General features: G+C 37.6%; 2 protein-coding genes across 5 annotated transcripts in view; both read right to left on the bottom strand.

The window, feature by feature from the left end:
• Positions 1-151: 151 nt before the first annotated feature.
• On the bottom strand, positions 152-9,366 carry amy2al2 (amylase alpha 2A-like 2). Of its 2 annotated transcripts, none has more exons than XM_073812328.1 (10): positions 9,155-9,366; positions 7,806-7,952; positions 3,781-3,982; positions 3,456-3,682; positions 3,072-3,205; positions 2,849-2,971; positions 2,640-2,739; positions 2,421-2,542; positions 2,218-2,343; positions 152-401 (listed from the first exon to the last, which is right to left on the bottom strand). In XM_073812328.1, exons 1-10 carry the CDS (start codon positions 9,320-9,322, stop codon positions 212-214), a joined length of 1,539 nt encoding a protein of 512 aa, XP_073668429.1. In that variant the 5' UTR covers positions 9,323-9,366; the 3' UTR covers positions 152-211. The 2 variants fall into 2 exon arrangements, with proteins under 2 accessions (XP_073668429.1, XP_065144625.1); XM_065288553.2 differs by having other exon boundaries at positions 3,456-3,686; positions 3,785-3,982.
• A 308-nt stretch (positions 9,367-9,674) lies between these two features.
• Positions 9,675-26,050, bottom strand: part of atg2b (autophagy related 2B) — a 31,001-nt gene continuing 14,625 nt past the window's right edge. For all 3 annotated transcript variants that reach the window (XM_065288555.1, XM_065288557.1, XM_065288556.1), the window contains exons 24-43: positions 25,674-25,754; positions 25,406-25,512; positions 24,907-24,999; positions 24,108-24,178; positions 23,940-24,016; positions 23,689-23,859; positions 23,415-23,547; positions 23,084-23,286; positions 22,285-22,511; positions 22,070-22,187; positions 20,518-20,709; positions 15,562-15,663; positions 15,266-15,344; positions 14,962-15,178; positions 14,346-14,415; positions 13,995-14,077; positions 13,787-13,908; positions 13,520-13,674; positions 11,779-11,928; positions 9,675-11,656 (exon numbers count right to left, since the gene is read on the bottom strand). In XM_065288555.1, the coding sequence (XP_065144627.1) occupies positions 11,426-11,656; positions 11,779-11,928; positions 13,520-13,674; positions 13,787-13,908; positions 13,995-14,077; positions 14,346-14,415; positions 14,962-15,178; positions 15,266-15,344; positions 15,562-15,663; positions 20,518-20,709; positions 22,070-22,187; positions 22,285-22,511; positions 23,084-23,286; positions 23,415-23,547; positions 23,689-23,859; positions 23,940-24,016; positions 24,108-24,178; positions 24,907-24,999; positions 25,406-25,512; positions 25,674-25,754 (2,682 nt within the window). In that variant the 3' untranslated portion in view covers positions 9,675-11,425. The remainder of the gene's footprint in view (positions 11,657-11,778; positions 11,929-13,519; positions 13,675-13,786; positions 13,909-13,994; positions 14,078-14,345; positions 14,416-14,961; positions 15,179-15,265; positions 15,345-15,561; positions 15,664-20,517; positions 20,710-22,069; positions 22,188-22,284; positions 22,512-23,083; positions 23,287-23,414; positions 23,548-23,688; positions 23,860-23,939; positions 24,017-24,107; positions 24,179-24,906; positions 25,000-25,405; positions 25,513-25,673; positions 25,755-26,050) is intronic.

Genomic DNA, 26,050 nt, shown 5'->3' with positions numbered 1-26,050 from the left:
TGTATTTTTTTTTTTACAAAGGCCTAGTCCTAAATTAATCTAATCCCTGTATGGGGAACCGCCCATAGGTAGTAGAAAAGCATCTTTTAGATTATTATCGCTGCCTTGATCTGTTTAAGATTTTTTTTATTAATATACTCAAGACAATAGATGTCATCAAAGGTTGCTTTAATATGACAATTTTGACAACCTGGTTTTCTCCTCACTAAATCTATAGTTTAGATTCAGTATGGATGGCAATAAATGGATCCTCCTCTGTGTGGCTGATGTAGAAAGTGGCACGTCCATCTGAACCCACTGAGATCTTTTTTCCTGTGCAACTGTTCCCACTCTTATCTCCAGAGATGATATCACAGTATGTTCCTTCAGGCAAACCCGTGTTCAAGGTCTCATTCAGGTCCCTGTGGTATTGGTAATAATTAATTTAGCACTTATTAGATATTTCATTCAGCACATTTTCAACATTTAATGGGGTAGTTCACCCAAAAAAAAAATTCTGTCATCAATTTCTAATGCTCATGTTGTTACAAACCTGTATATATTTCTTTGTTCTGATGAACATGAAGGAAGGTATTTTGAGAAATGTTTCTAACCAAACTAGGGTTTGTGGACCCCATTCACTTCCATAGTAGTAAAAAAGAGTACTATGGAAGTAATGTGTTATGTTACCTTTTTATCAGTAAGCGGATTTCTAAGTGGGGATTTCCACCAGATGTAGCCTTCAAGCTAAATATTGAATTCATGCAAAGAGATCAGAACATTTATGTATACAAGTTGAGTCATAATAAATAAACTAAAATGACACAGGGATTAAGTATTGAACACATGAAGAGAACAAGGTGCAAAATGGCATAGAAAGCCAGGAGATCAAATGAATTCTGTTAGTATTGAGAGAGAAACCCTGCCCCCTATCAGTACTAATTGATATCAGCTGATTTAGTCCTAACTGATGGCAAATAAAGGCTTCTCATTACCCAGGAGGCACAGATGAAAGACTTCATGATGGGTAAAAGCAAAGAACTCTCTCAAGATCTCCGTAATCTTATTGTTGAAAAGCATTTTGATGGGAATGGTTATAGGCAAATTTCCAGAACGCTGTTCCTGTATACCTTAATGCCAAAATTATTTATAAACCATTCACTTTTCTTTGGAATATATTTGAAATGAGAACAGTCATTTAGAAAATGAAAATGCTAGATGGGGCAGTGGCACAAAGGGGGTAGTACTATTATTATGGTTTTAATAAAGTATTATAAATATGATGTGTTATATATTACTAGCATCAACTTAGACAAATGATAATAATGGGAAATATAATAACACGAATTAAAGTGTGACAATCTGCTAAAATTCAATATGATTTACCTGCTGGCTTGATGAAGCTTTGAATCCAAGTTTGCAATGTTGAACTGCCTTCAGCAGCCTCCCTATTTTATAATACTGTAAAAATCATCATGCGGGCCAGACTGGACACCTTTGCGGGCCGTATTCTTAACACCCCTGCTGTAAGCACTGTGGGGGCCATTATCCGGAAATGGAAAGAGCATCACTTCACCATAAACTGGTCACAATCAGGTGCTCCACGTAAGATCCCTGTCCGAGGAGTCCAAAGAATAATCAGGAGAGTTCTCCAAGAGCCAAGAACCACTCGGGCAGAACTTCAGGAAGACCTTGCATCAGCAGGTACTGTTGTTCCAAAGAAAACTATAAGTAATGCACTGAACGGCCATGGCATCCTTGCACGCTCACCACACAAGACTCCATTGCTGAACAAAAAGTATGTTGACGCTTGATTCAAGTTTGCGAAAGAGCATTTGGAGAAGCCGGTGGATTATTGGGAGACTATAGTATGGTCAGATGAAAGCAAAACTGAACTCTTGAGCAATGTAGACGACTGGTCTCTCCTTACAAGAGGTGTCTAGAAGCTGTAATCACCAACAAAGGCCTTTCTACAAAGTATTAAATAAAGTGTGTTCAATACTTCTTCCCTTTGTCATTTTATTTATTATGACTCAACTTGTATACATAAATGTTCTCATTTCTTTCTATGAATTCAATATTTGGCTTGATGGATACATCTGGTTGAAACTTAGAAATCCCCTTACTCATAAAAATGCTGATGTGTCTCATACTTATTTTCCCCGCTGTAATTTGTAAATGATGACAGAATTTTTATTTTTGGGTGAACTATCCCTTTAAGTGTTAGGAGAGTCTCACCAATCATCATTATTGATCACAATGAATCCTTTGCTGCCACGGCTAAAGCTGATCTGACTATTGCCATTGTCCCACCAGTTGCTGAGAGGCTGCCCATTGACCACATTGCGAAAAATGACCATATTCCTGTGGACAGACAGCACAGAGTTAACATAAATGACAGGACTTTGATATTTAAAAGGGTTGGATTCAATCGCACCAACCTGATTTGGCGCCATCTGTGCTCACACACCCAGTTGTCCCCACATGTGGTGTCAGGGTTAATGGGTACTGGTTTAGTGGATCCATCAGAAAAGCTTGGAGGGCCCATCCAGTCATTCTGATCCTGCATGTAATGTAACAGAATAAAAGATATTCACCTTAAACTTATGACTTTGAACTAAATTTAATTTATCAATATTTCCTCAAATTATGTTTTTTACTTTTCCATTCACAAAGTGTCGATCCCAGCGGAAGCTAGACATCACTCTGGTCACACCGTATGGATGAGCCAACATGAGTCCTGTACCAATCTTGTAAAGCCTAAAAAATACACCCAAAATTTATAAAATACCATTTATAGTACGTCAGGAAGAGTATTGACTCTTCAACAACAGCTTTTATTAATAACAGGAGATTATAAAACTGTTACCTGGAGTCCCAGAATGTTAAAACAGAAGCTCCACCAGCACCGTGGCCTCTCTGATTATCATGGTTGTCCACAAACACCACAGCTTTATCAGAGGGCATGAAACCCCAGCCCTCTCCCCAATTCCTTTAAGACAAAATAACATTAGTTTACTTAATTACAGACATAACATAAGAATCACAACGGACATCACCAAACACACACATTAAGAGTAACTGCTACATACTTCAGGTAGCTTAGCTTCTCTCCGTCCCATTTACGAATGACTGTCCCCAACTTTGCACTGTGCTTGAACTCTGTCACTCTTCCAAACCCAAAATACTCATTGGCTTTAATGGGCTCACCGCCTAAGTCGATAACCTGATAAAACAAATTTGTGTTATTTGTGTCATGATTTATTTATGTAAGAATCAAGTCAGCTAAAAAAATTAGTTGGTTCAACTTAAAAAGTAAGTGTTTATGCATGCCTTCAAATTTTGAGTTAATTCAATGTTTACATATAACATTAGTTACCTCAAAAAATTGTGTCAAAATGTTGTAATATTTGTAAGTTGAATTAACTCAAAATTTTAAAGCAGCACAAACACCTAGAATACACCACGATTGTTACCTCTTGATATATGAAAGGTTTGGTGCCGGATGGAAACCATTTGGTGTTCAGGGTTTTGAGTCTCCCAAAAACATTACTAAGATCACCAGGCCACATGTGCTTGCAAGCATCCACTCTGAATCCAGCCATACCCATGTCAATCAGTTTGTTCAGAAATTCAGCCACTTTTTCTCTAACATAATCCTTCTCCAAGGCCAAATCCAAGAGACTCACCAAGCGACAATCTCTGACCTGTTCAATATAGCAGACAAATCAAAAGAAAAGCAGATTAGTCTGCTTGAATTAGTTTTGGTTTGCACAATATCTCTATTGTATGTGTTAAAAAGAACCTGGTAGATATCATTGTAGTTCTCGATGTCTCCACTGCCGGTTTTACATTTGTAATCATTGAAGTCCAGGTATGAGTAGGGGACAGAAGGGAAATCCTGCTTGTTGGTGTTGAAGTATGATCCACAGCTGGAGTGAGTGCCATCTCCACCAGCAGCTCCACACATGTGGTTAATCACTACATCTGCGTACACATTCACCTACAGTATCACACAGACCAACAACAGTAACATTACAAAATTTTATAAGAAATTGTTCAAACAAAAATAAATATAAACATCGAATTAAATTTCACGACTAGAAGAAAACAGTGCGTCTCATTCACTAAGCACAAATCAAATTTGTGAGAAACAAATCGTGATTCACCTAAACCTTTCATTCCAAAATTTATTGTAAATTAAATTTTACACACGTACACAATAATCAAATTGTAATATTTTTATAGTACTATAATTATAATATATAACATATCAATTATGTACACCATTTCTAGATTATTTATATACAATATAGAGGTGCTGGTCACATAGTTTTTAATAAAAAAAGTTTATTTATTTCACAAATTTCATTCAAAAAAAGAAACTTGTATATTATATTCATTCATTACAAAGAGACAGATATATTTCAAATGTTCAGTTTTTTTACTTTTTTATAACTGAGGGAAAGAAAATCCCAAATTCAGTATCTCAGAAAATGTTAATATTACTTAAGACCAATACAAAGAAAGGATTTAAAAAATCTTGTCCAACTGAAAAGTATAAACTTGAAAATTATGAGCATGTACAGCACTCAATACTTCATTGGGGCTCCTTTTGCCTGAATTACTGCAGTAATGCGGCGTGGCATGGAGTCGTTCAGTCTGTGGCACTGCTCAGGTGTTATAAGAGCTCAGGTTGCTCTGATAGTGGCCTTTAGCTCTTCTGCATTATTGGGTCTGGCATATCACATCTTCCTCTTCACAATACCTCATAGATTTTCTATGGGGTTAAGGTCAGGCAAGTTTGCTGGCCAGTTAGGAACAGGGATACCAAGGTCCATAAACCAGGTACTGGTAGCTGTGACACTGCGTGTATGTGCCAAGTCCTGTTGGAAAATCAAATCTGCATCTCCATAAAGTTGGTCAACAGCAGGAAGCATTAAGTGCTTTAAAACTTCCTGGTATACGGATACGTTGACCATGGACCTCAAAAAACACAGTGGACCAAGACCAGTAATGGCGCTTTTCCATTGCATAGTACCCCACGGTTTAGTTTAGTTTGGGTCGGGTCAGCTCACCTCACTTTGGCATGGTAAGCTTTTCCATTGAGTTTAGTATCACTTCGGAGTGGGAGGGATTATAGGCGTGTCGTTATATTTACGCTGCCTACTGCTGTGACATCATACACGTGAGAACGTTATTGTACATTCCCATACATTCATTTATTTCTCAGTCTGCCACAAAATTAAAATTGGCCACCACAAATAGATGTTTCCACATTGTGTTTATAACTACCTCTGTCTCACATTACAGTTTCTGTTCAAACACCCGACCCGTGGCGTCAGTCGACGGCGCTCCGCTGAGCCTCATTCAAGTAAGGGACGCTTCGCGTCGGGTCCTGATCACACTGTCGGGGCTTATTTCCCAATAACTACCTGCTGCCTCTACATTATCCCGCTTATTACACAGCTACTTGCCACATAAGAAAAAATCTGGACATGAATATGAATTTGAAACATTTTATTGGCATATTTGTTGTAAATTAACATTTTTATCCTTCCGCGAAACTTTGCACAGATGCATAAAATGATCGTCTCCATTTTTTTCTCTTTAACCAGTCTTTGAGAAGTTTTTAATGCCCATTCTGTATTTTTTTGTGTGTTGGCTTCGTAGCTGTCATGCTCTATTTTGTCAAGTTCAGTCTCAGTAAGCTCTCTGTGTCTTGTCGTGGTTGTCGAGTGTTTGTCACAAGATGGCGCCAAACAGACAGTAATCTTTATTGATCTTTATTGGCGCGGAGCGATTTTACTCGTGCAAGTAGTTCGGCTATGCGTTATTATTTTGGAGCGGTTATTATTTGAAAAGATCGAACCTGCAAATGTCTCAACTGACCAATCAGAATCAAGCATTCCAGAGAGCCGTGTAATAAGCATATATAATGCGGACGTGCACGTCGTGATGTGCCGCCACAAACTGCAAGTCTGGAAAAAACTGTTATGGTGTCCCGGATTCTCAACCTGTGGATGTTTTTCATCGCTAAAAGGGTGTTTGGAAACTTATAGCAGAACACAGATAACAACATGTTTGCTTGAGACAGCGCAAGCTAGCAGTAAGCTAAAGCTAATATTTACATTATAGCGATGACGCTTCTCTCAGACCAATCAGTGACCTACAGTGTTTTCGCGTCATGTTTGGTATCAGCTCGGGTCGCTTGGAACCCCAACCGAGGTGGTACGAAAAAAAGTATCGGGTACTACGTACTGCACCCAATGGAAAAGCTCCCAAAAGTAAGCTGACCCGACCCTAACTAAACCAAACCGTGGGGTACTATGCAATGGAAAAGCACCATAAATGACATGGCACCCCAAGCCATCACTGACTGTGGAAACTTTACACTGGACCTCAAGCAACGTAGATTGTGTGCCTCTCTTCCTCCAGACTCTGGGACCCTGATTTCCAAAGGAAATGCAAAATTTACTTTCATCAGAGAACATAACTTTGGACCACTCAGCAGCAGTCCAGTCCTTTTTGTCTTTAGCCCAGGCTGCCTGTTGTTCAAGAGTGGCTTGACACAAGGAATGCGACACCTGAAAACCATGTCTTGCATACGTCTGTGCATAGTGGTTCTTAAAGCACTGACTCCAGCTGCTGTCCCCTCTTTGTGAATCTCCCCCACATTTTTAAATGGGTTTTGTTTCACAATCCTCTCCAGGGTGTGGTTATCCCTTTTGCTTGTACACTTTTTTCTACCACATCTTTTCCTTCCCTTCGCCTCTCTATTAATGTGCTTGAACACAGAGCTTTGTGAACAGCCAGCCCCTTTTGCAATGACCTTTTGTGTCTTGTGCTCTTTGTGCAAGGTGTCACTGGTCGTCTTTTGGACAAATGTCAAGTCAGCCGTCTTCCCCACGATTGTGTAGCCTACAGAACTAGACTGAGAGACCATTTAAAGGCCTTTGCAGGTGTTTTGAATTAATTAGCTGATTAGAGTGTGGCACCAGGTGTCTTCAATATTGAACCTTTTCACAATATCCAAATTTTCTGAGATACTGAATTTGGGATTTTCCTTAGTTGTCAGTTATAGTTATCAAAATGAAAAGAAATAAACATTTGAAAGATATCAGTCTGTGTAATGAATGAATATGCAAGTTTCACTTTTTGAATGGTATTAGTGAAATAAATCAACTTTTTGATGATATTGTAATGATTCGATTATTATATGATATTCTAATTATATTTTTTTCAATTCATTTCAATTTTATTTATTTAACGCTTTTCACAATTGTCGCCAAAGCAGACAATTTTTTCAAAGCAGCTTTACATGAATAGATGTAGGGAAAAACACAGAATAATCTATAGATAATATAAGAAGAAGAAAACAGCGGCTAAGAATAAACCTTACAAGCGAGCGTTGTAAATTTATTTCAAAATATTATGTAGTAAAATCCTAGAAATGCAGACTGTACAAATTGCAATTCTGTTGTCATTGTCACCCATTTCACAATAAATGCTTTTATCTGCTGATTATAGTAAAAAAATCAGTGCATTCCTAATTATTATGAAACCGTTAAAGAGACTTATAAAGTGTTTAGAGCAATTTCAACATGGCGAATGTGGTCATGTTGTTATTTTGTTGTCATTTTTATACACAAAATTTGTGTCTGTTGTGATGAAGAGAGAGGTGGTGGATGCTGAGGATAAGAGCTTTTTCTTAGTCTTGATGTTTTGGCTTTGTAGTGTCTGTCTGATGATGTAACAGTGTGAAAGGGTGACTGATGTCTTATTAATGGCTCTTTTAATGGTTCTGATGATATAGTACACTTTACCCCAACATTGTTACAGCGTGTGATCATGTCCCTCAGCTCAGCCTCTGTTCCTGATCTGGAGCACAAGTTGTAGCCTATTGGCTGATACCTCTGCCACCAAGGATGCCAAGGATTAGTCAGCGTAATGTGTTCACTGGGTGGAGAGATCTGCCAGACCACAAAAGTAATAATAAGTTTAAAAATGTGTACCATATGGTCAGATAAATATGACTTCACAATTTAAAGGTCCAACTTGCCACACATGAGAAAGGCTAATCAGGAAAATCACTATTATTTTAATAAATCAGCCAAGAAAACATTTAATATTTAAAATGATAACTAATAAAACATTTAGTAAAAATATATTTCTAACAGTATTGTGCATTTGGTAGCAAGGCTTAAAGGGATAGTTCATCCAAAAATGAAAATTCTGTCATAATTTACTTTTGCGTTGTTACAAACCCGTATAAATGTATTTTGTTTTGATGAACACAGAGGAAGATATTTTAAGAAATGGTTGTAACCAAACCGTTCGTGGACTCCATTTACTTCCATATTAGGAAAACAGAATACTATGGAAGTAAATGGGGTCCACAAACGGTTTGGTTACAAACACTTCTTAAAATATCTTCCTCTGTGTTCCTCAAAACAAAATAAATTTATATGGGTTTGTAACAACATGAGAGTAAGTAAATGATGACAGAATTTTCATTTTTGGGTGAAGTATCCCTTTAATATCACTATTATCAGCTTCATGTTATAATTGGTTTACATAAATAAAGTATGATATATGGTTATAAACCAGATGTGTAGCTCTTGAAAGTGAGGGAAATCTATATATATATAGAACTGTGTTAAAGTCTATATTTATACCAAGGGTCTGTTGAATGCTATATTCTGATTGGCTGAGAAATGTCCTGTGGGTATGCATTTATGTCTGATAACCGCACACCTAACTTGTCAAATGTCTTAAAAATAGGCACCAAAGCAATGTTTGTGGTAACCGTGGTATAAAAGGAATATAATTGATATAATTAGATATTCCTGTATTTGTCCCACAATGGGGAAATGTCAGTGTTACAACAGCAAAAACAAAAAGAAGACATAATAATATAATAAACATTATAAGCAAAATAAGTATATATAATGTTTACAAAGACATATTGCACCTAAAAGATATTGCACATTTTTCAAAATCTCTATTATTGCCCATGTTAAAAAATTACTGTATCAACAAGATGTATATAATGTCGTGCCACATTGCACCTTGGGTGTGCATTATTTTCTAATAATTCAATGGCCCGTCGTCAATTATTCCTTATATATATATATATATATATATATATATATATATAAAATGTAGCACATACCTGAACTCCAGCGTAGCCATTAGGTGCCAAGTATCTCTCACATTCTGCAGCTATATCTTCCCAACGCCACTCAAACAGATGAACAATGGAGGTCCTGCCATGTTTAGTGTTCGGGTCGTGTTGGGCAAAGCCAAGCCCAATGAGAGCAGCCACAAGCAAAAGCTTCATTGTGTCCCTGCACACAAGCAACCATCTGGGTGAGTAATCCCACTCTCATTTTATAAGCTGTCAAGAAGTTCATGGGAAATGTACGCCTTTAAACAAATGCCTTTATCATATCAGTTTTTGGAAAAACCACAGATGTTAACTGGTGAGGTGTTCCCATACCAAATTCTCATACTGGAAACTGGGTGGTATTGTAACACATTTTTTGTAATATAACTAGCAAACTGTGTTGTTTAATATATGTTATGTAAAATGAATAACAGCAATGATCTGCATTATTAGTTTTGTTTTTTATTTCAATCAATTTAATGCTCACTGAAAGCAATAGCATACAGCACAAAGAGGCAAGTGGTGGACGTTAAATAATTTATTTCCCTTTTATTGATCATACATGCTTTTGTATAAATTGGGAAAATGACCTATACATCTATGTACAAGAACTGTTATCACCACAATTTAAAATAAATCGTACAATAAATATTAGAGGTGCCATTTAAATGAGAAATTGAGATTTTAATATAATTTTTAGTTCATCCAAATATTCAATTGACAGAATGCTTCCCAGTAGAAACAGATTGAACATACTGTTGAAAGAAAAACAAAAAAAAATGCTTGTTTATTTGAATATTTTAACAATGCGGAAAACTACATACGGGTTTTGTGTCCTTATCTTAAGAAAAATGTGCAGTATCGACTCCTGTAATGCAGCTGCTTAGGAATGTCGCTGACACACGTCTGACAAAACTGCCAAAGATAGATTAGGGATAAAGATCATAGTTTTCTAGGATTACTGAAATACAAAGTGCAAATGGTAATAAAAACCACACACACTTTGAGGACTAGTTTCTAACACCACAACTGGAAAGAGAAAAGCTACACAATATTGTGTTACTTGAACTCCAGACAAATTTATTAGTTGTAATGCTGTTTTCCACTCAAACAAGAGTGCTGTTTCGATAACAGGTGATGGAGATACTACGTTTTTTTTTTCTAATTGTAATAATGTTAGCTATAACTCTAGTTAAATATTTGCCATGTTAAGCTTTTATGTATAAATTCCACTGAACTGAATGTTCATGTGATTTTACACCCCATTGTTAAATTAATTCATGAAAATTTTATATTTAGCCTCTCTTGCACAGATATTTTTAAAATCAATAAGTGCATATTTGGCAACTCTAATAGCCCACTGTAATGTAAATAATCATTTATTTTTTTACTTCTTAATAAAAATTTAGGGTGGACTGACCAATTTTTGAGGTGAGAGGTGTCCAAACAATTTTCACAATGCAAACATTTGAAAAGGAAACAAAGCAGTATTTTCTTTATGCAAAATATAATTTCTTCGGCAAAATCAAAAAATGGAGAAAAAAATACTCTATAATCAGGACACTTTAAGAGATTCACCTTTTAGACAGCTTAACATTACACAACAATGGTCACCAGCATTTCTTTAGAATTGAACAAGGTAATTTTTGACCCATAATTGGTAAATTTTGGACAGAACACACTGCTGGGTTAAAAGTGACCCAGTGCTGGGATGTTTTAACCCAATTGCTGGGTTATTATACCCCATTGTTGCATATCAACAACCCAACATTAGGTCATTTTTAACCCAGCATGTGTTCTGTCCAATATTTGCCCATTAGGCGTCAAAAATAACCCAGCCATTTTTAGAATGAAGTAAACAATACATGGCACAGTAATCTTGTTGACCACAAGACACTTAACCATATCATGTAATAATAATGAACTGTAACATAAAGACACTACTATTAGAGCTGTGCATCTCCAGTTATGCGACTCAATGTCTCCAGTTAAATATCATAAAGCGGTGTTAAAAAAAGGATGAAATAAATTTTAGTCTCCTCTAATGCTTCATCTGGAGGTCAAACTTTTTCTACCACAGCCTGTGATCGTCTGCCTCCAAAACATCATGAGCGCTTTATACAAAAGCATAAGCAGAAAACTGAAACTGGCCACATATCACCTTTACAGGCATTAAACACACTATTCAAAGTCAGCACATGTACTATGGGCCGTTACGTCAGCATGAATATCATTTAAGATATGCGGGGCAGGGGGGCAAATTTACAGGAGCACAGCTCATTCTTCCCCCAAGCGCCACTTCTGGGACTCTTCCTGTCGCGCGTCAGGGTGAATCTGGTTCCTCATGCCTCCCAGCACGTTGGAAGTTGCTTCTGTGGCGACGATAAGAGGTTTAACGACTGCGGGAGGAAGCTGACGCAGGACTCCGCCCACAGCGCCCGTCATGCCCCTTTGTTCATGCTCGCGTGTAGCAGTGTCATAAATAGTCAAAGCTGTGTCTGTAATGCCCTGTAAACACACATTACAGTTAGAATAATATTAACACTCTTTAGATTAACAGTGCATTAATATTTATTCGTATACAGTCTGGAAGGTTTTACAATCATTGTATATAAGACGGCAGGTCATACCTCTTTCACTACACTGTATGCTTTGGCTACTCCCTCTCTGAGGTCCACTGGTTGATGTGCCAGGCAGTAATGTGAGTACCGTTTAATCTTTTTACATTCATTCTCATCTGGAACTGGAGAGACCATGTCATAAGCTGTTTCAGCAGCCGCCTGCATAAAAAAACACACAAAACAATCAAAATAAAATATCAGGTGTCATTTATTTAATACCTGATTCTCATAATAAAAATGATTTTACACCAAAATCTAAATGATATAAAAGATATTCTGCATGTGTTGAAACTTTTGAGTTTGTTGTATATTTTCCCAATAGGTTTTGTGACTTTAACCAAAGAAGCATAACAAAAAAGCGTGCTGATATATACACCACGTTCCAAATTATTATGCATATGCCATTTTTGTTTTTTTTTTTCCGATACAGTCAGTAAGTTTAAACATATTATTTTACCCTCAACACTTATATGACATTGTGGATGTTATTCTATTTAAATGAAATACCTATGTTAAAAGATACTTTAATACTTTAAATATGCAAAATATGCTATTCCAAATTATTATGCAGAATGCACTTTAACCAAATTTATTTTTCATATAATGATGCACCATGGGCTCTTAAATAGGACTAAGGTTAGAGGATGATGGTGGTCACACCTTGATTTCTTTATTATTTTATGCTCATATGAATTAAAATAGTCTGATGCTTTTTGTAGCATGGGATGGTGTATTATCCTCCACGAAAGTACATTTATATCAGAAGACATGATTCCCTTTATATCCCATTGTGAAAAACATCTTTTTAGGAACACTGCATTTCTTTTAGATGTCCTTTTGACCCCCTCAGGGACCCTAAAGGGACCTAGCATCTTACTTCCCAATATTCGAGTCCAAATCTTTACTCTGCCACCTTTCCCTAATGTTACAGTCTTGTTTGAATATAGTGGCTATTCACCAACAATTCAGAATGGCATTTATTTACATTATTCAGTGTATTATGGCATGTCAATGAATAAACTGTGTTTACATAGTCTTCTAGTATTCTGAGCTCACAGCAAATGTTTCATTTTGCAAGTTTTAGTTTGGGAGAGGGGAAAAAATACAGCTTTATGCACTGAAGGATCTGGTATTAAAGGGGTTCTTGGGATTCCTGAGACACCAGCAGGTTTACATACATGTTTGTTTCTTAACTGTGGCTTTTTATTGCTTCCTTTTCCTAATATTTTCCTAGAAATATTATAAAAAGCCTTTATATAGTCAAATCTTTCTGTACTGTGAATCACTTATAAATCTTATAATAGTTCAATAATTTCTGTTTAGATCTACCAAATATAAACTGTTATAGGAAGTAATTAGCTTTTTTAAGATAATGCACACTTTTTGTCTTTAGAAACATCTTTTCTCATACCCATATTTTAGGAGAACTACAACTTGCTTAACAATTTGGAACAGCATGTTTTTCAAAAGTATCTTTTGACATTTTAATTACATGTAAATAGAATAACATCCACACTATCTTATAAGTGTTGAGTGTAAAATAAAATTTCTAAACTTACTGACCGTATTGGAAATATAAACAAAAATGGCATGTGCATAATAATTTGGAATGCGGTGAAAAGTAATGAATAATGTAGTCACATTTTGGTAACATGTAAAAACAGTATTTATGCACATGTGTAACTGCATCAATTACATAAAGTTTTACATGGCCGGTAAACTTTATCTTACACATGGTGCTGTGTTTTACCTGTATTGTTCGAACCATGCGATTGGTTAGTTCCAATGCCGCCATTGCAGTGGAGGTGCCGAAAGAGGCGGTGCCTCGCTGGAAGCCGCGTACTATTCTCCCATCCTTCCGGTACTGCTCAATGGGCAGCCACACTAGATCCTTAAAACCCTGAACTATACAGAGAGCACAACACTACTCAACACACTGAACTTACTGGAGCATTGTGAATTTACGTGGTCACAAAAGCATTTCATTCACTTGGTATGATATAAAAGTGTGTTTGACCTAGCTGCACCAGGGAATGTATGGGTCCCACCCCTCCAAGGATCCCAGGCAGCTGGTTCTTCTTTATGTCATTTAGCCACTCGTTAATGGCATAAGAAAACAGCTTGTCAACACCCAACAATCTTTAAAAAAACAAAACAATAAAAAGTTATTTTTATGAGCCGACTTGTATCATTTTGTGAGATAAAATTAAGATGACTGTTCTTACCCTTGTCTGTAACACAAGCGGCGTAATTTGAGTTCTGAGCAGTTTAGTTGTGTCAGTCCAATTACAATACCAGCAAATGTGCCCTGAGAAAGTAATAGCACAACATCATACCCAGATATCATACAATTATTTATTCGTATATTCTTTAAAAAAATGTCTGGGTAAAATGTGACTCTATAACCAAAATAATAATATAAAGAAATATAGCTGCAAACGGGTCAAGTTCAATAAGGGTTTAGTTTGGGAGAGCAGTTTATAGAACCTCAATTAAAAATTTATCTGCAACAATAGTTATGTTTCATAAATTTGCACCAGTAGGTGTCAGGCTATGATAGTGACGACATATCGCACCTGCTCCATTGCCATGTGTTTTCCATGGTAGTCTAATCTGATCGGCACCTCTGACGTGAATAGGAACTCTCTGAAAAACAACCATCACCAAACATTTTGTTTGCTGTTAGGAAATGATTCATAACTTCTTACTACTTGTTTGATGATTCAAACAGTTTGTTACATGATTTAAAGAGGACATATCATGAAAATCTGAGTTTAAGTGCTATAATTGGATCCCAGTGCTTCTATCAACCCAGAAAATTTGTAAAAGATCAACCCAGTAACTTAGTTTTGGTAAACCATTATCTGCAAGCATGCGAAAAAACAGGTAATTAAAATTTGGCTCCCCTTGTGATGTCAGAAGGGGATAATACCGGCCCTTAATCTGCACTATCCAACCACTACTGCCATTTAGTGCAGAGATCAGCTCATTTGCATTTTAAAGGACACACCCAAAAACGGCACATTTTTGCTCACACCTACAAAGTGTCAATTTTAACATAAATTTAGTTTTGAGCTTAAACTTAACATGTTTACTCTGTGGACACCAAAGATTGATTTGACATCTTAAAAAAAAGTCTTGTGAAATGTCCCCTTTAAGATCATTAACTAGATTTCTCTCACACATACACACCTGAAGAAAATAGGTTGGTCTGTGAAAGATGAGGAAGCAGATGTGTCTGTCTCAGTAGCACCACCTTGGCTGCAGGTGCTGATGAAACTTGGACTGCTACGTGCTTGCGTTGGCACAGAGATGATGGGAGCGGGGTCCTGACTCGTCCCACCATTGTATTTGGAAAAACTACACGAGACGTCAGGGCCGGGTGGCTTCTTCATCGACATGTAGAACACTGCAACACAAATCGATAAATGATTGCAGTGTTAAAACACCTGCAGCAAAGTCCCTCGTAGTTTGTGTTTTGCATGCTGTGCATCACCTTCTTGCTCTGGTGGAGAAAACAGTTCAACTTCTGTTGAAAGACTGGTGAAGAAGTTCTTCAGGAAGAACAGAGCATCCTGTTCAACAGTTTTTACAAACATATGTTAGAAAAAAACAACACTGGTGTGCATCTTGAGACAAAACAATGGCACTGATATATGTTAAGATATCATATGTTAAGATAAAAATAACGGCAGTTCAAACATGCATTTTAGTCTGGGACTAGGATAAGTAACTTGATTTTGTTTGTGCTGTGTACACAAAGCAGAACGTGTGCGGTGTGGTGCTCTGTACCTGGTCGATGTTCAGACGAAGGGGCATTAGAGATACACGTAGGCAGCATTCCTGAGGTGCTTGGCCCACCTCTGGACACAGATGCAGGGCTCTGACGGTCAACTAAACACATAAACACTCATTCAATTCATTATAATTTCTGTAATGCATGGCTTATAAGTGATGGTTTAGAAACTAGAGCCCGACCGATATGCATTTTTTGGGGCCGATGCCGATACAGATATTAGGGAGTTAAAAAAGACCGATAACGATATATCGGCCGATATTCTTTATGTGTATATTATAGTACAGTACACATATACTACAGTATATTATACTACAGCAGGCTACTGTACATATAATACACTATATACATTAACAGAGTATACTATATATAAATACTTTTTTTGCAATGATCACTCACAAATGTGGTGATCAAACACTTAAAATGACGTGACAAAGATATGTAATATAGGCAGGTGTGTTTTACAAGTTAACAATAAACTTTATTATCCAAAATGATTCTAATATAAGTGCACAAAACAGTTAACTTGACTAATTATAAATAACTTTAAAACACAAACAAAACAAAATACATATAACTTAAATGATTGTCAGTTTTGACGAGAATAATGTTATATTGGGCTTATTTTGAAAATGGAAACTTATAAAGTCATTGTTTATTAGCTTTACAGTAAGTTATGTACTTCACAAATTAATTAGAAACTTACTGTTAAGACGACAATGCTTTACTGACAACATACTGATGTAGGCTTATGTTTAATGTAATGCACAACGTTTTTATAACACAAACCCACAGTGTTCTGCCGGTACTTTAAACTTTTATAAAACTAAAGCGTCTTCTCTCCGCCTCTTTAATTTAGCGAGGGTGTAAAGTTGCGCAAGCTTATTTAATCAATTGCTTTGAAATGAGCATGTTCAGTAACAACACAAGCAGCTGTACTCCCACACAGGGGCGAAAATCTCATCTAAATGTTGGGGGGGACAATAAACATAAAATTTTTCAAGAACAATTTTTGAAGGGGACACCAATAATACAGGCAAAATTGTACTTGCAAGGAAATGGGTACAGATAGAAAACGTTTCTCTTTCTCTATGAACGGACGCAAATTTAATTTTAATACATATGAATGCAGAGGTGAAAAGAGTAATACAATTTTCTACTTAAGTAATAGTAAAGTTACTTTAATAATATTTTACTTAAGTAAAAGTAAAGTTACTGGTCTAAAAATCTACTCAAGTAAAAAGTCATTTTAATTTTAAGAGTTACTTTTTTACAGCGGGGAGAGGTTTCTAGTATAGTTCACAAAGGAAGGATATATACATCTCAAACTATGTTTTTAATTGTAAACATCTCTACAATTAAAGTGCAATAACAAATGTTAATAAAATAAAAAGCTTTTTATAACTAAGAAACATTTATGGAATTATTTAATGATTTTTACAGGTGAGTTATGCACTTTTGAAGCAAAAATAATATGAGGTCAGCAGCTAGTAAATACAATCATTATATGAAGGTTGTAATTGATGTATTGCTGGTAACATACATTGTTATTAAACTATATACATAAATGAACATATAATGAGATGAGTGCCATGGCTATACACTATACATCCTTTACACGTTTATTAGCTCCCAGACCTGTGTACCTGATGTCTTTCAATCTATCTCTCTCGCGCTCTCTCTCTCTCTGCAATGTCTAATGATCTGCGCATTCTCGAGGACGTTCTCAAGTTGTTTGACTTGACGCGAAGCTGCTAGACCTCGGAAGATAATGCGCATGTATTAAAAATGCATCGTGCAAATTAGCGGTTAAACACGGTCGGCAATTCTCAAACTCCGTACTCAAGAGCATGAACCCTACCTGAATGAAACAATCGCTTTGCGTCAATGGCCAGGGGTTTCTTTCGTAAGAATTGAATTGAGGGTCTGCATTAGCCTGCGCCTGTCTCGTCCCTCTCCATGGTTCTTTTTGCGCGTTCCCCCGCCCATCAATCAATCATCCGACCGTGGCGCGTCTTTATCACCTTACTTTTTTATTTATTTTTACTCAGTAACGGATATGATTTAACATGTAGCGAAGTAACCAACAATACTTTAAACATACTTAAGTAAAAGTAAAGTACAGATTTTAAAAACTACTCAAAGTAAAAGTACACAAAAAACTCAGTTACAGCAAGGTGAGTAAATGTAATTTGTTACTTTCAGCTCTGCCTCACCTCTGCATGAATGCATAAAAATGTTTTCTTGATCGTTTATCTGCTTCTGTTCTCAGAAAACGAAATATGTTCATGTTTATATGTCAAAATAGTCCAGTTTTAAAACATATGAGGATAAACTGATAAGTGATGGGAAACGTTGTATTGTATATAGCTTATTAACGCGTCGGCTCCGTACACTTCTCTACCACCGGAATGTGTGGTGGTGAGGTAAAAGGGGCGTGGGCAGTGGACCAAACCACTGTGAGGCAAGGGAGGGGGAATCCAAATATTTAAAACGTTTTTTTGTTGTTGCTCCGTTTGCATTTGTATTGTTTCACTTCTTACACAACTAGTTTAAGTATTATAAATCATTAAATTATTTTCAATACACATATTCTAATGATAATTTAGGGGGGACAACCCTCAGATAGGGGGGGTCCTGTCCCCCCCGACCCCCCCGGGATTTCCGCCCATGCTCCCACACAGGGGCGAAAATCTCATCTAAATGTTGGGGGGGACAATAAACATAAAATTTTTCAAGAACAATTTTTGAAGGGGACACCAATAATACAGGCAAAATTGTACTTGCAAGGAAATGGGTACAGATAGAAAACGTTTCTCTTTCTCTATGAACGGACGCAAATTTAATTTTAATACATATGAATGCAGAGGTGAAAAGAGTAATACAATTTTCTACTTAAGTAATAGTAAAGTTACTTTAATAATATTTTACTTAAGTAAAAGTAAAGTTACTGGTCTAAAAATCTACTCAAGTAAAAAGTCATTTTAATTTTAAGAGTTACTTTTTTACAGCGGGGAGAGGTTTCTAGTATAGTTCACAAAGGAAGGATATATACATCTCAAACTATGTTTTTAATTGTAAACATCTCTACAATTAAAGTGCAATAACAAATGTTAATAAAATAAAAAGCTTTTTATAACTAAGAAACATTTATGGAATTATTTAATGATTTTTACAGGTGAGTTATGCACTTTTGAAGCAAAAATAATATGAGGTCAGCAGCTAGTAAATACAATCATTATATGAAGGTTGTAATTGATGTATTGCTGGTAACATACATTGTTATTAAACTATATACATAAATGAACATATAATGAGATGAGTGCCATGGCTATACACTATACATCCTTTACACGTTTATTAGCTCCCAGACCTGTGTACCTGATGTCTTTCAATCTATCTCTCTCGCGCTCTCTCTCTCTCTGCAATGTCTAATGATCTGCGCATTCTCGAGGACGTTCTCAAGTTGTTTGACTTGACGCGAAGCTGCTAGACCTCGGAAGATAATGCGCATGTATTAAAAATGCATCGTGCAAATTAGCGGTTAAACACGGTCGGCAATTCTCAAACTCCGTACTCAAGAGCATGAACCCTACCTGAATGAAACAATCGCTTTGCGTCAATGGCCAGGGGTTTCTTTCGTAAGAATTGAATTGAGGGTCTGCATTAGCCTGCGCCTGTCTCGTCCCTCTCCATGGTTCTTTTTGCGCGTTCCCCCGCCCATCAATCAATCATCCGACCGTGGCGCGTCTTTATCACCTTACTTTTTTATTTATTTTTACTCAGTAACGGATATGATTTAACATGTAGCGAAGTAACCAACAATACTTTAAACATACTTAAGTAAAAGTAAAGTACAGATTTTAAAAACTACTCAAAGTAAAAGTACACAAAAAACTCAGTTACAGCAAGGTGAGTAAATGTAATTTGTTACTTTCAGCTCTGCCTCACCTCTGCATGAATGCATAAAAATGTTTTCTTGATCGTTTATCTGCTTCTGTTCTCAGAAAACGAAATATGTTCATGTTTATATGTCAAAATAGTCCAGTTTTAAAACATATGAGGATAAACTGATAAGTGATGGGAAACGTTGTATTGTATATAGCTTATTAACGCGTCGGCTCCGTACACTTCTCTACCACCGGAATGTGTGGTGGTGAGGTAAAAGGGGCGTGGGCAGTGGACCAAACCACTGTGAGGCAAGGGAGGGGGAATCCAAATATTTAAAACGTTTTTTTGTTGTTGCTCCGTTTGCATTTGTATTGTTTCACTTCTTACACAACTAGTTTAAGTATTATAAATCATTAAATTATTTTCAATACACATATTCTAATGATAATTTAGGGGGGACAACCCTCAGATAGGGGGGGTCCTGTCCCCCCCGACCCCCCCGGGATTTCCGCCCATGCTCCCACAGACTTCGCATCAGTTAAAGGGCGTACTTTCTCCACCTCGCGTCATTTCTTCCGCTTGCGTTTTAAACAACTCGAAAGTGGACAAAAGAGACGGATTAAAAACACCAAATGTAAACCGGAATGTGTCTTTCTCGCCCACTTTTAATCCAATCGACCAAAGCGCGTCTTAATACCAGGTGTAAAATGCTGTGAAGAAACCGCGTGGCTGCCTCCACCTGAACTGAGAGACTGACTGAAGTGAAGGGGGGTTGGCTGGTGTCACTACAGTGAGTGACCTGGGTCACCATTAGCAACCAGTAGGGCGCACTCTGCTGGACAAACAAGTACTTACATCTTTCAAAAGCATTTAATGTCTTCTGAAGGAACGTTCATATCGGCTTCATATCTGCGGCTTATACGCCGATACAGATATATCTGCGACAGGCTCATATCGGCCGATAAAATCGGCAAAACGATAAATCGGTCGGGCTCTATTAGAAACCATGCTGCAACCATCTGCATATCAGGTGAGCTGTGTGATCAGTATTTGTCTCTCACCATATTGGAGTGAGCCTTCCTGGGCATCTCCTTACTGGAGTACAGGTAGAGGAACTTGTTCATCATGGAGGAGGCCAGCCTATCTCGTATCTCCAGGTCTTGCACAGAAAACACCTGTCTGGACACCGGCTGCTCTGCTGAAACACCTGCCTCTGGTGCCATCTGTGAATACACCTCATGCTGGAACCGCACCTGTACATGATTCAAACATACAGTAGGCTGTAATAAATACGGATGTAGGGTCTGTGACGTCACCCATAGTTTTGTGAAGAGCTTTTTTGAAGTCATCACAAGGCAGCCAAATTTCAATGCTAAAATTCTACGTGGCATTGATTCAACAAGGTGCTGAAACATTCTTTAGAAATTTTGGCCCATATTGAAAGGACAGCATCTTGCAGTTAATGGAGATTTGTGGGATGCACATCCAGGGCACGAAGCTCCCGTTCCACCACATCCCAAAGATGCTCTATTGGGTTGAGATCTGGTGACTGTGGGGACCATTTTAGTACAGTGAACTCATTGTCATGTTCAGGAAACGTCATGTTTGAAATTATTTGAGCTTTGTGACATGGTGCATTATCTTGCTGGAAGTAGCCATCAGAGGATAGATACATGGTGGTCATAAAGGGATGGACATAGTCAGAAACAATGCTCAGGTAGGCTGTGGCATTTAAACGATGCCCAATTGGCATTAAGGGCCTAAAGTGTGCCAATAAAACATCCCCCACACCATAACACCACCACCACCAGCCTGCACAATGGTAACCAGGCATGATGGATCCATGTCCACATTCTGTTTACGCCAAATTTTGACTACCATCTGATTGTCTCAGAAAACAGAAATCGAGACTCATCAGACCAGGCAACTTTTTTCCAGTTCTCAACTGTCCAATTTTGCTGAGCTCGTGCAAAATGTAGCCTCTTTTTCCTATTTGTAGTGGAGATGAGTGGTACCCGGTGGCGTCTTCTGCTGTTGTAGCCCATCCACCTCAAGGTTGTGCATGTTGTGGCTTCACAAATGCTTTGCTGCATACCTCGGTTATTTCAGTCAAAGTTTCTCTTCTATCAGCTTGAATCAGTCGGCCCATTCTCCTCTGACCTCTAGCATCAACAAGACATTTTCGCCCACAGGACTGCCGCATACTGGATGTGTTTTCCCTTTTCACACCATTCTTTGTAAACCCTAGAAATGGTTGTGCTTGAAAATCCCAGTAACTGAGCAGATTGTGAAATACTCAGACCGGCCCGTCTGGCACCAACAACCATGCCACGCTCAAAACTGCTTAAATCACCTTTCTTTCCCATTCTGACATTCAGTTTGGAGTTCAGGAAATTGTCTTGACCAGGACCACAGCCCTAAATGCATTTAAGCAACTGCCATGTGATTGGTTGATTAGATAATTTAATTAATGAGAAATAGAACAGGTGTTCCTAATAATCCTTAAGGTGAGTGTAGATGGAATTCAAGCACTAAGAACAAAGCACCAGATTTCAATATAACCAGTTTAACCAGTATAAAGATTTTGCATACAGTACAAAAAACGACTCTCACCTTACTGAGCTGAATCTCCATGAGAACATCAGCATTTCTGCTCCACCCTCCTCCAGCACGGGAGCTTCTTCTGGCCTGTCTTAAAGGAGTCTGTGATGGAGAACTGTGTGGAGTGCACCTACACACACACATAAATCAACATACAGTTCAGCTTTCTGAATTGTCATACTGCGCATGCACAGATTTATTTCTGTAAAGCGAAAACTTTTCCATACCCTCGACTGCGAGCTGGCGAAGAGGAGAGCGCCCCGCCTCCAAAATCCTTTCCTCCGTAGAGATGCCACACCACTGAGATCTCCTTGACAAGATATCTTACTTCAGGGATGGGGAAGTGAAGTGGGCCCCTATTAGAGCTGCCCTCTATAGGGGCATTGAAGTAGTTCTCCTTTAATAGTATGGGTTCTGAGGTCAACTTCTTTACCACAGGCTCCTCGTCCCTTTCCTGAAATAAAGACCACAAAGTCTGAATTTTTCCAAAAAACAAGAAAGTGCGTTACCATTAAAGATTTGCACAAAACTTTGGCGTCATTTTCTTTTCTTTTTTTGGCGTCATTTTCTTAATGCAATCCAAAAACGATTGCTAAATGACAGCATTTAACTGATGTTATGAGACTATAAAGTAAATTTACTGTCTTGCGATAATTCATTCCAAAAACACTGGTGAAGGGTGTGTTCGACTTCATACAGCGCTGCCCAGACCGGCATGCGGATGACATCAAAATAGCGCCAGAGCAACTTGAAAGCATATAGAATAGATATTTTAATGTCATGCGCTTGAGAGTTCTTATGACGCCACATGAAGTCGACCACAACTCTTCTGTACCTGTAAATGCAACAACAACAAAAAACTTATTCCATTTTGCAATATATTCCTTTTTCATATTTCCAAAAAGACCACCTTACCCGAGCTTATAAACTTGCAAAATATTGGAGTTTATGCGAAATTTCTGCGTTTCCATTGGGCGCATTGTCAATTTGAAGGATAATTGAAACACAACCAATAATGTAACTCACCATTAGTTTGGAACTGGGTGTGTCCAGGATGCAAAAGTCATCAGAATCGTGTTGCAGGGAGGGAACGGGAGGAGAGATGAGTGGGGAATGCAGGGTGGGGTATATTGGGCTCGGCTCCTGCCCCAGGTTTCCGCTCTCGTCAGGAAAGAGAAAGAGATCTGAGCGGGGTGGGTCTTGATCATGGGAGTGATTTTCATTGACACCTGCAGAAGAGATCGACAGATTCAATGGGAGGAAGACCAGTGCATTAAAGCATCCTTTATCAAAACAGAATGCAGCAAGTTAGAGGTTCGATTTATTTTTGTTAGCCTATCTGTGAGCAGAGTCTGACCGTTTTGCTGAGGCGCGTGAGACTGCAGGCCGTCTGTCTCCTCCATAGCATCGCTCATCAGATCCTGAAGAATCTGCTGATCTGCCTCCGGAAGCAAAGGAGTCTGAGGTGGTGGGCGGCTTCCTGCTTCAGTCTGAATCAGCATGAATCATTCATAAACAACAGCTCAGTGCACCCTCAACAAGAATTAAAATTAACTGTGGATAAATGATTAAATGTTGCATTTAAGACTTGTTTAGAGATATGAAAAAAGATTATGTCCACCTGAACTGACCTTCACTCTCTGCTTAGCGCTTCTGCTTTTAGTCTCCAGTCCAGAAGGGGGCAGTAGGTCCCCATAACTGGCTATGTACTGAATAAGGTTCATAAGAGCGGCGCAAGAGTCAGAACAGGTGCGAATGTGAATAACATCACTTGAGCAACGCAGCTCAAACCTTGGCTCCATCTAAAGACATAAACAATATACACGGCATAAGATTAAGATAATAAAGTCCATGAGATTCATGAGGGAAAACAAGTTCCTACCATTTTGCCATCTGTTCCTGGTTTCACTGCTGTGATCCTCAATTCCAGAGTGCCCATATCAACCACCTGTACATAATCTAAGACATAAGAGTTAAGGAAATGTTAGTCTCTATTATAGGAAGACACATTCTGATACTGCAATTAAGCATACAGTATACGATTCCTCACCTCGAGCCAAATTGACAGACACAGCATTGATTTTGTCAGACAGAAACAGCGCTGCCTCGTCTAAAATAATTCTGTAAAAGAGAGAATGGTATGAGCAACTAGACTACCCATGTTAGAATGAAAGGAAAACACCACCATTTTTCAATATTTTACAATGTTCTTACCCCAACTTAGACTAATGAATACATACCTATCTTTTTTTAATGCGTGCACTTTATCTTTGTACAGCGCGTCGTGGATGTGTTAGCATTTAGCCTAGCCCCATTTATTTCTTAGGATCCAAACAGGGATGAATTTAGAAGCCACCAAACACTTCCATGTTTTCCCTATTTAAAGACTGTTACATGAGTAAGTATGGTGGCACTAAATAAAACGTGATAAAGCAATAAAAAAATAAGAACTATATTGTATGGCGGAAGAGCACTTAGTTTGCAGTACTTCGACCTCGGCGCGCAGTAACATCATAGCTCCTGACTACTCCCCCTCTCGCTCAAACTTCCATCAATATTACTGCCACGTTTTATTTTGTGCCACCATACTTACTCGTGTAACTACTCATGTAACAGTCTTTAAATAGGGAAAACATGGAAGTGTTTGGTGGCTTCTAAATGAATGGGGCTAGGCTAAATGCAAACACATTCACAATGCGCTGAACAAATATTTAGTGCACACATTGAAAACAGATATGTTTGTATTAATTTGTCTAAGTTGAGGTAAGAACATAGTAAAATATTGAAAAATGGTGGTGTTTTCCTTTAAGTAATGGCTGGTGTAGATGTTGACATGATCCAAGCTTTACCTGAGGTTAGATGAAGAGTGATCTAAGGATACGCTGCTGGAGATGCTAAAAGTCTCCACAGTCAACAGAGATCTCATAGGTAAGTATAAGGGTCTATAGAAAGCATAATAAAGCATAATGAATACCTATTTGCACAGATTCCAAAATAAATTAGCATTTTAAGTAGAGAAATATTTATTGATATTTATCTTTTTTTTTAAACATCTTAAACCATGTAGAAATCTAACTAATTTGTTTAACAATATGTTTCTTCAAAATCATGGCAAATAACTATATGATAAATCATACAGTCATACTCTGTCAATATATATTTCTTACAATACATACAGGGCAGCTGTAATGTTAAAAGGAATATTATAGCCAAAAATGAAAATTACCCCATGATTTAGTTCAACCAAAAAATGACATGATTTACTCACCCTAAAGTAATTTTCATTTTTGGCTGAACTATACCTTTAACTGTTAAAAGTTTACATTGAACTATAGGTAAAGGCATCACCTGTAATCGAGAGAACAGCTCCAAAGGTGTAGATGAAGGGTAGATGCTGAAGTTTGGGGGTTATAGCCAAGTACTGGCTCGTCCGACACATTTAAAAAGTCAACTATCTGAAGTGGACAGACAACCAGAGATGTTTAGCACAGATACACACTAAAATCAGCTTTATTGCATTTTTCAAATCAGATGTCAGCTCTCGTGTATCATTTCATCTTTTTAAAATGTAACAGTAAAAGCTTTTACTTTAGGTCTGTATGTGGTTCTGTTTTACCTGATCGTACCATCCCAGACTTGAAGGCACCACTCTGTGCTGAAGTGTGACCCCCCTCATGCCAACGGCTATGAGAAACTCCTAACAACACAGCAACACATATCAAGAACTCAGCAATTTTTAAAAACTCTTTTGAGAAAAAGACATTCAATGGAAAAAACAACAAACTGGAATGCATTAAACTTTGTGAAAATCATAAAAAAAAATGCTGGCGCTGGCTGGCAACTTAAAAAAAAAAAAACGCTTGTGAGGAAAGAGTTAAGCAAGCTTCCAAAGAATTTGTTTCAAATTTCAACAATTGCATGTTATAAATGTTAATTTATTTATTATATTTTCATTGTGTCTTTGCTGCATCTGTGTTGCTTGGGAACCGCTTT

Source organism: Paramisgurnus dabryanus, chromosome 17 (genome assembly GCF_030506205.2).
Source record: "Paramisgurnus dabryanus chromosome 17, PD_genome_1.1, whole genome shotgun sequence".
In the NCBI taxonomy this organism is placed as follows: domain Eukaryota; kingdom Metazoa; phylum Chordata; class Actinopteri; order Cypriniformes; family Cobitidae; genus Paramisgurnus; species Paramisgurnus dabryanus.
Note: the sequence above shows the minus strand (reverse complement) of the source record. Positions and strands in the feature narration are given on the sequence as shown.

Bases quoted from the DNA above. Each gene is read 5' to 3' on its own strand.
- amy2al2 (XM_073812328.1), bottom strand. From the start codon at position 9,322: ATGAAGCTTTTGCTTGTGGCTGCTCTCATTGGGCTTGGCTTTGCCCAA. The intron at 7,953-9,154 runs GTATGTGCTACA...GTGGTCTGGCAG, and splicing joins ATGGCTACGCTGGAGTTCAG to ATCTCTCCACCCAGTGAACA. The intron at 2,972-3,071 runs GTATGTAGCAGT...TTTGTCTTAAAG, and splicing joins GAGAAGCTAAGCTACCTGAA to GAATTGGGGAGAGGGCTGGG.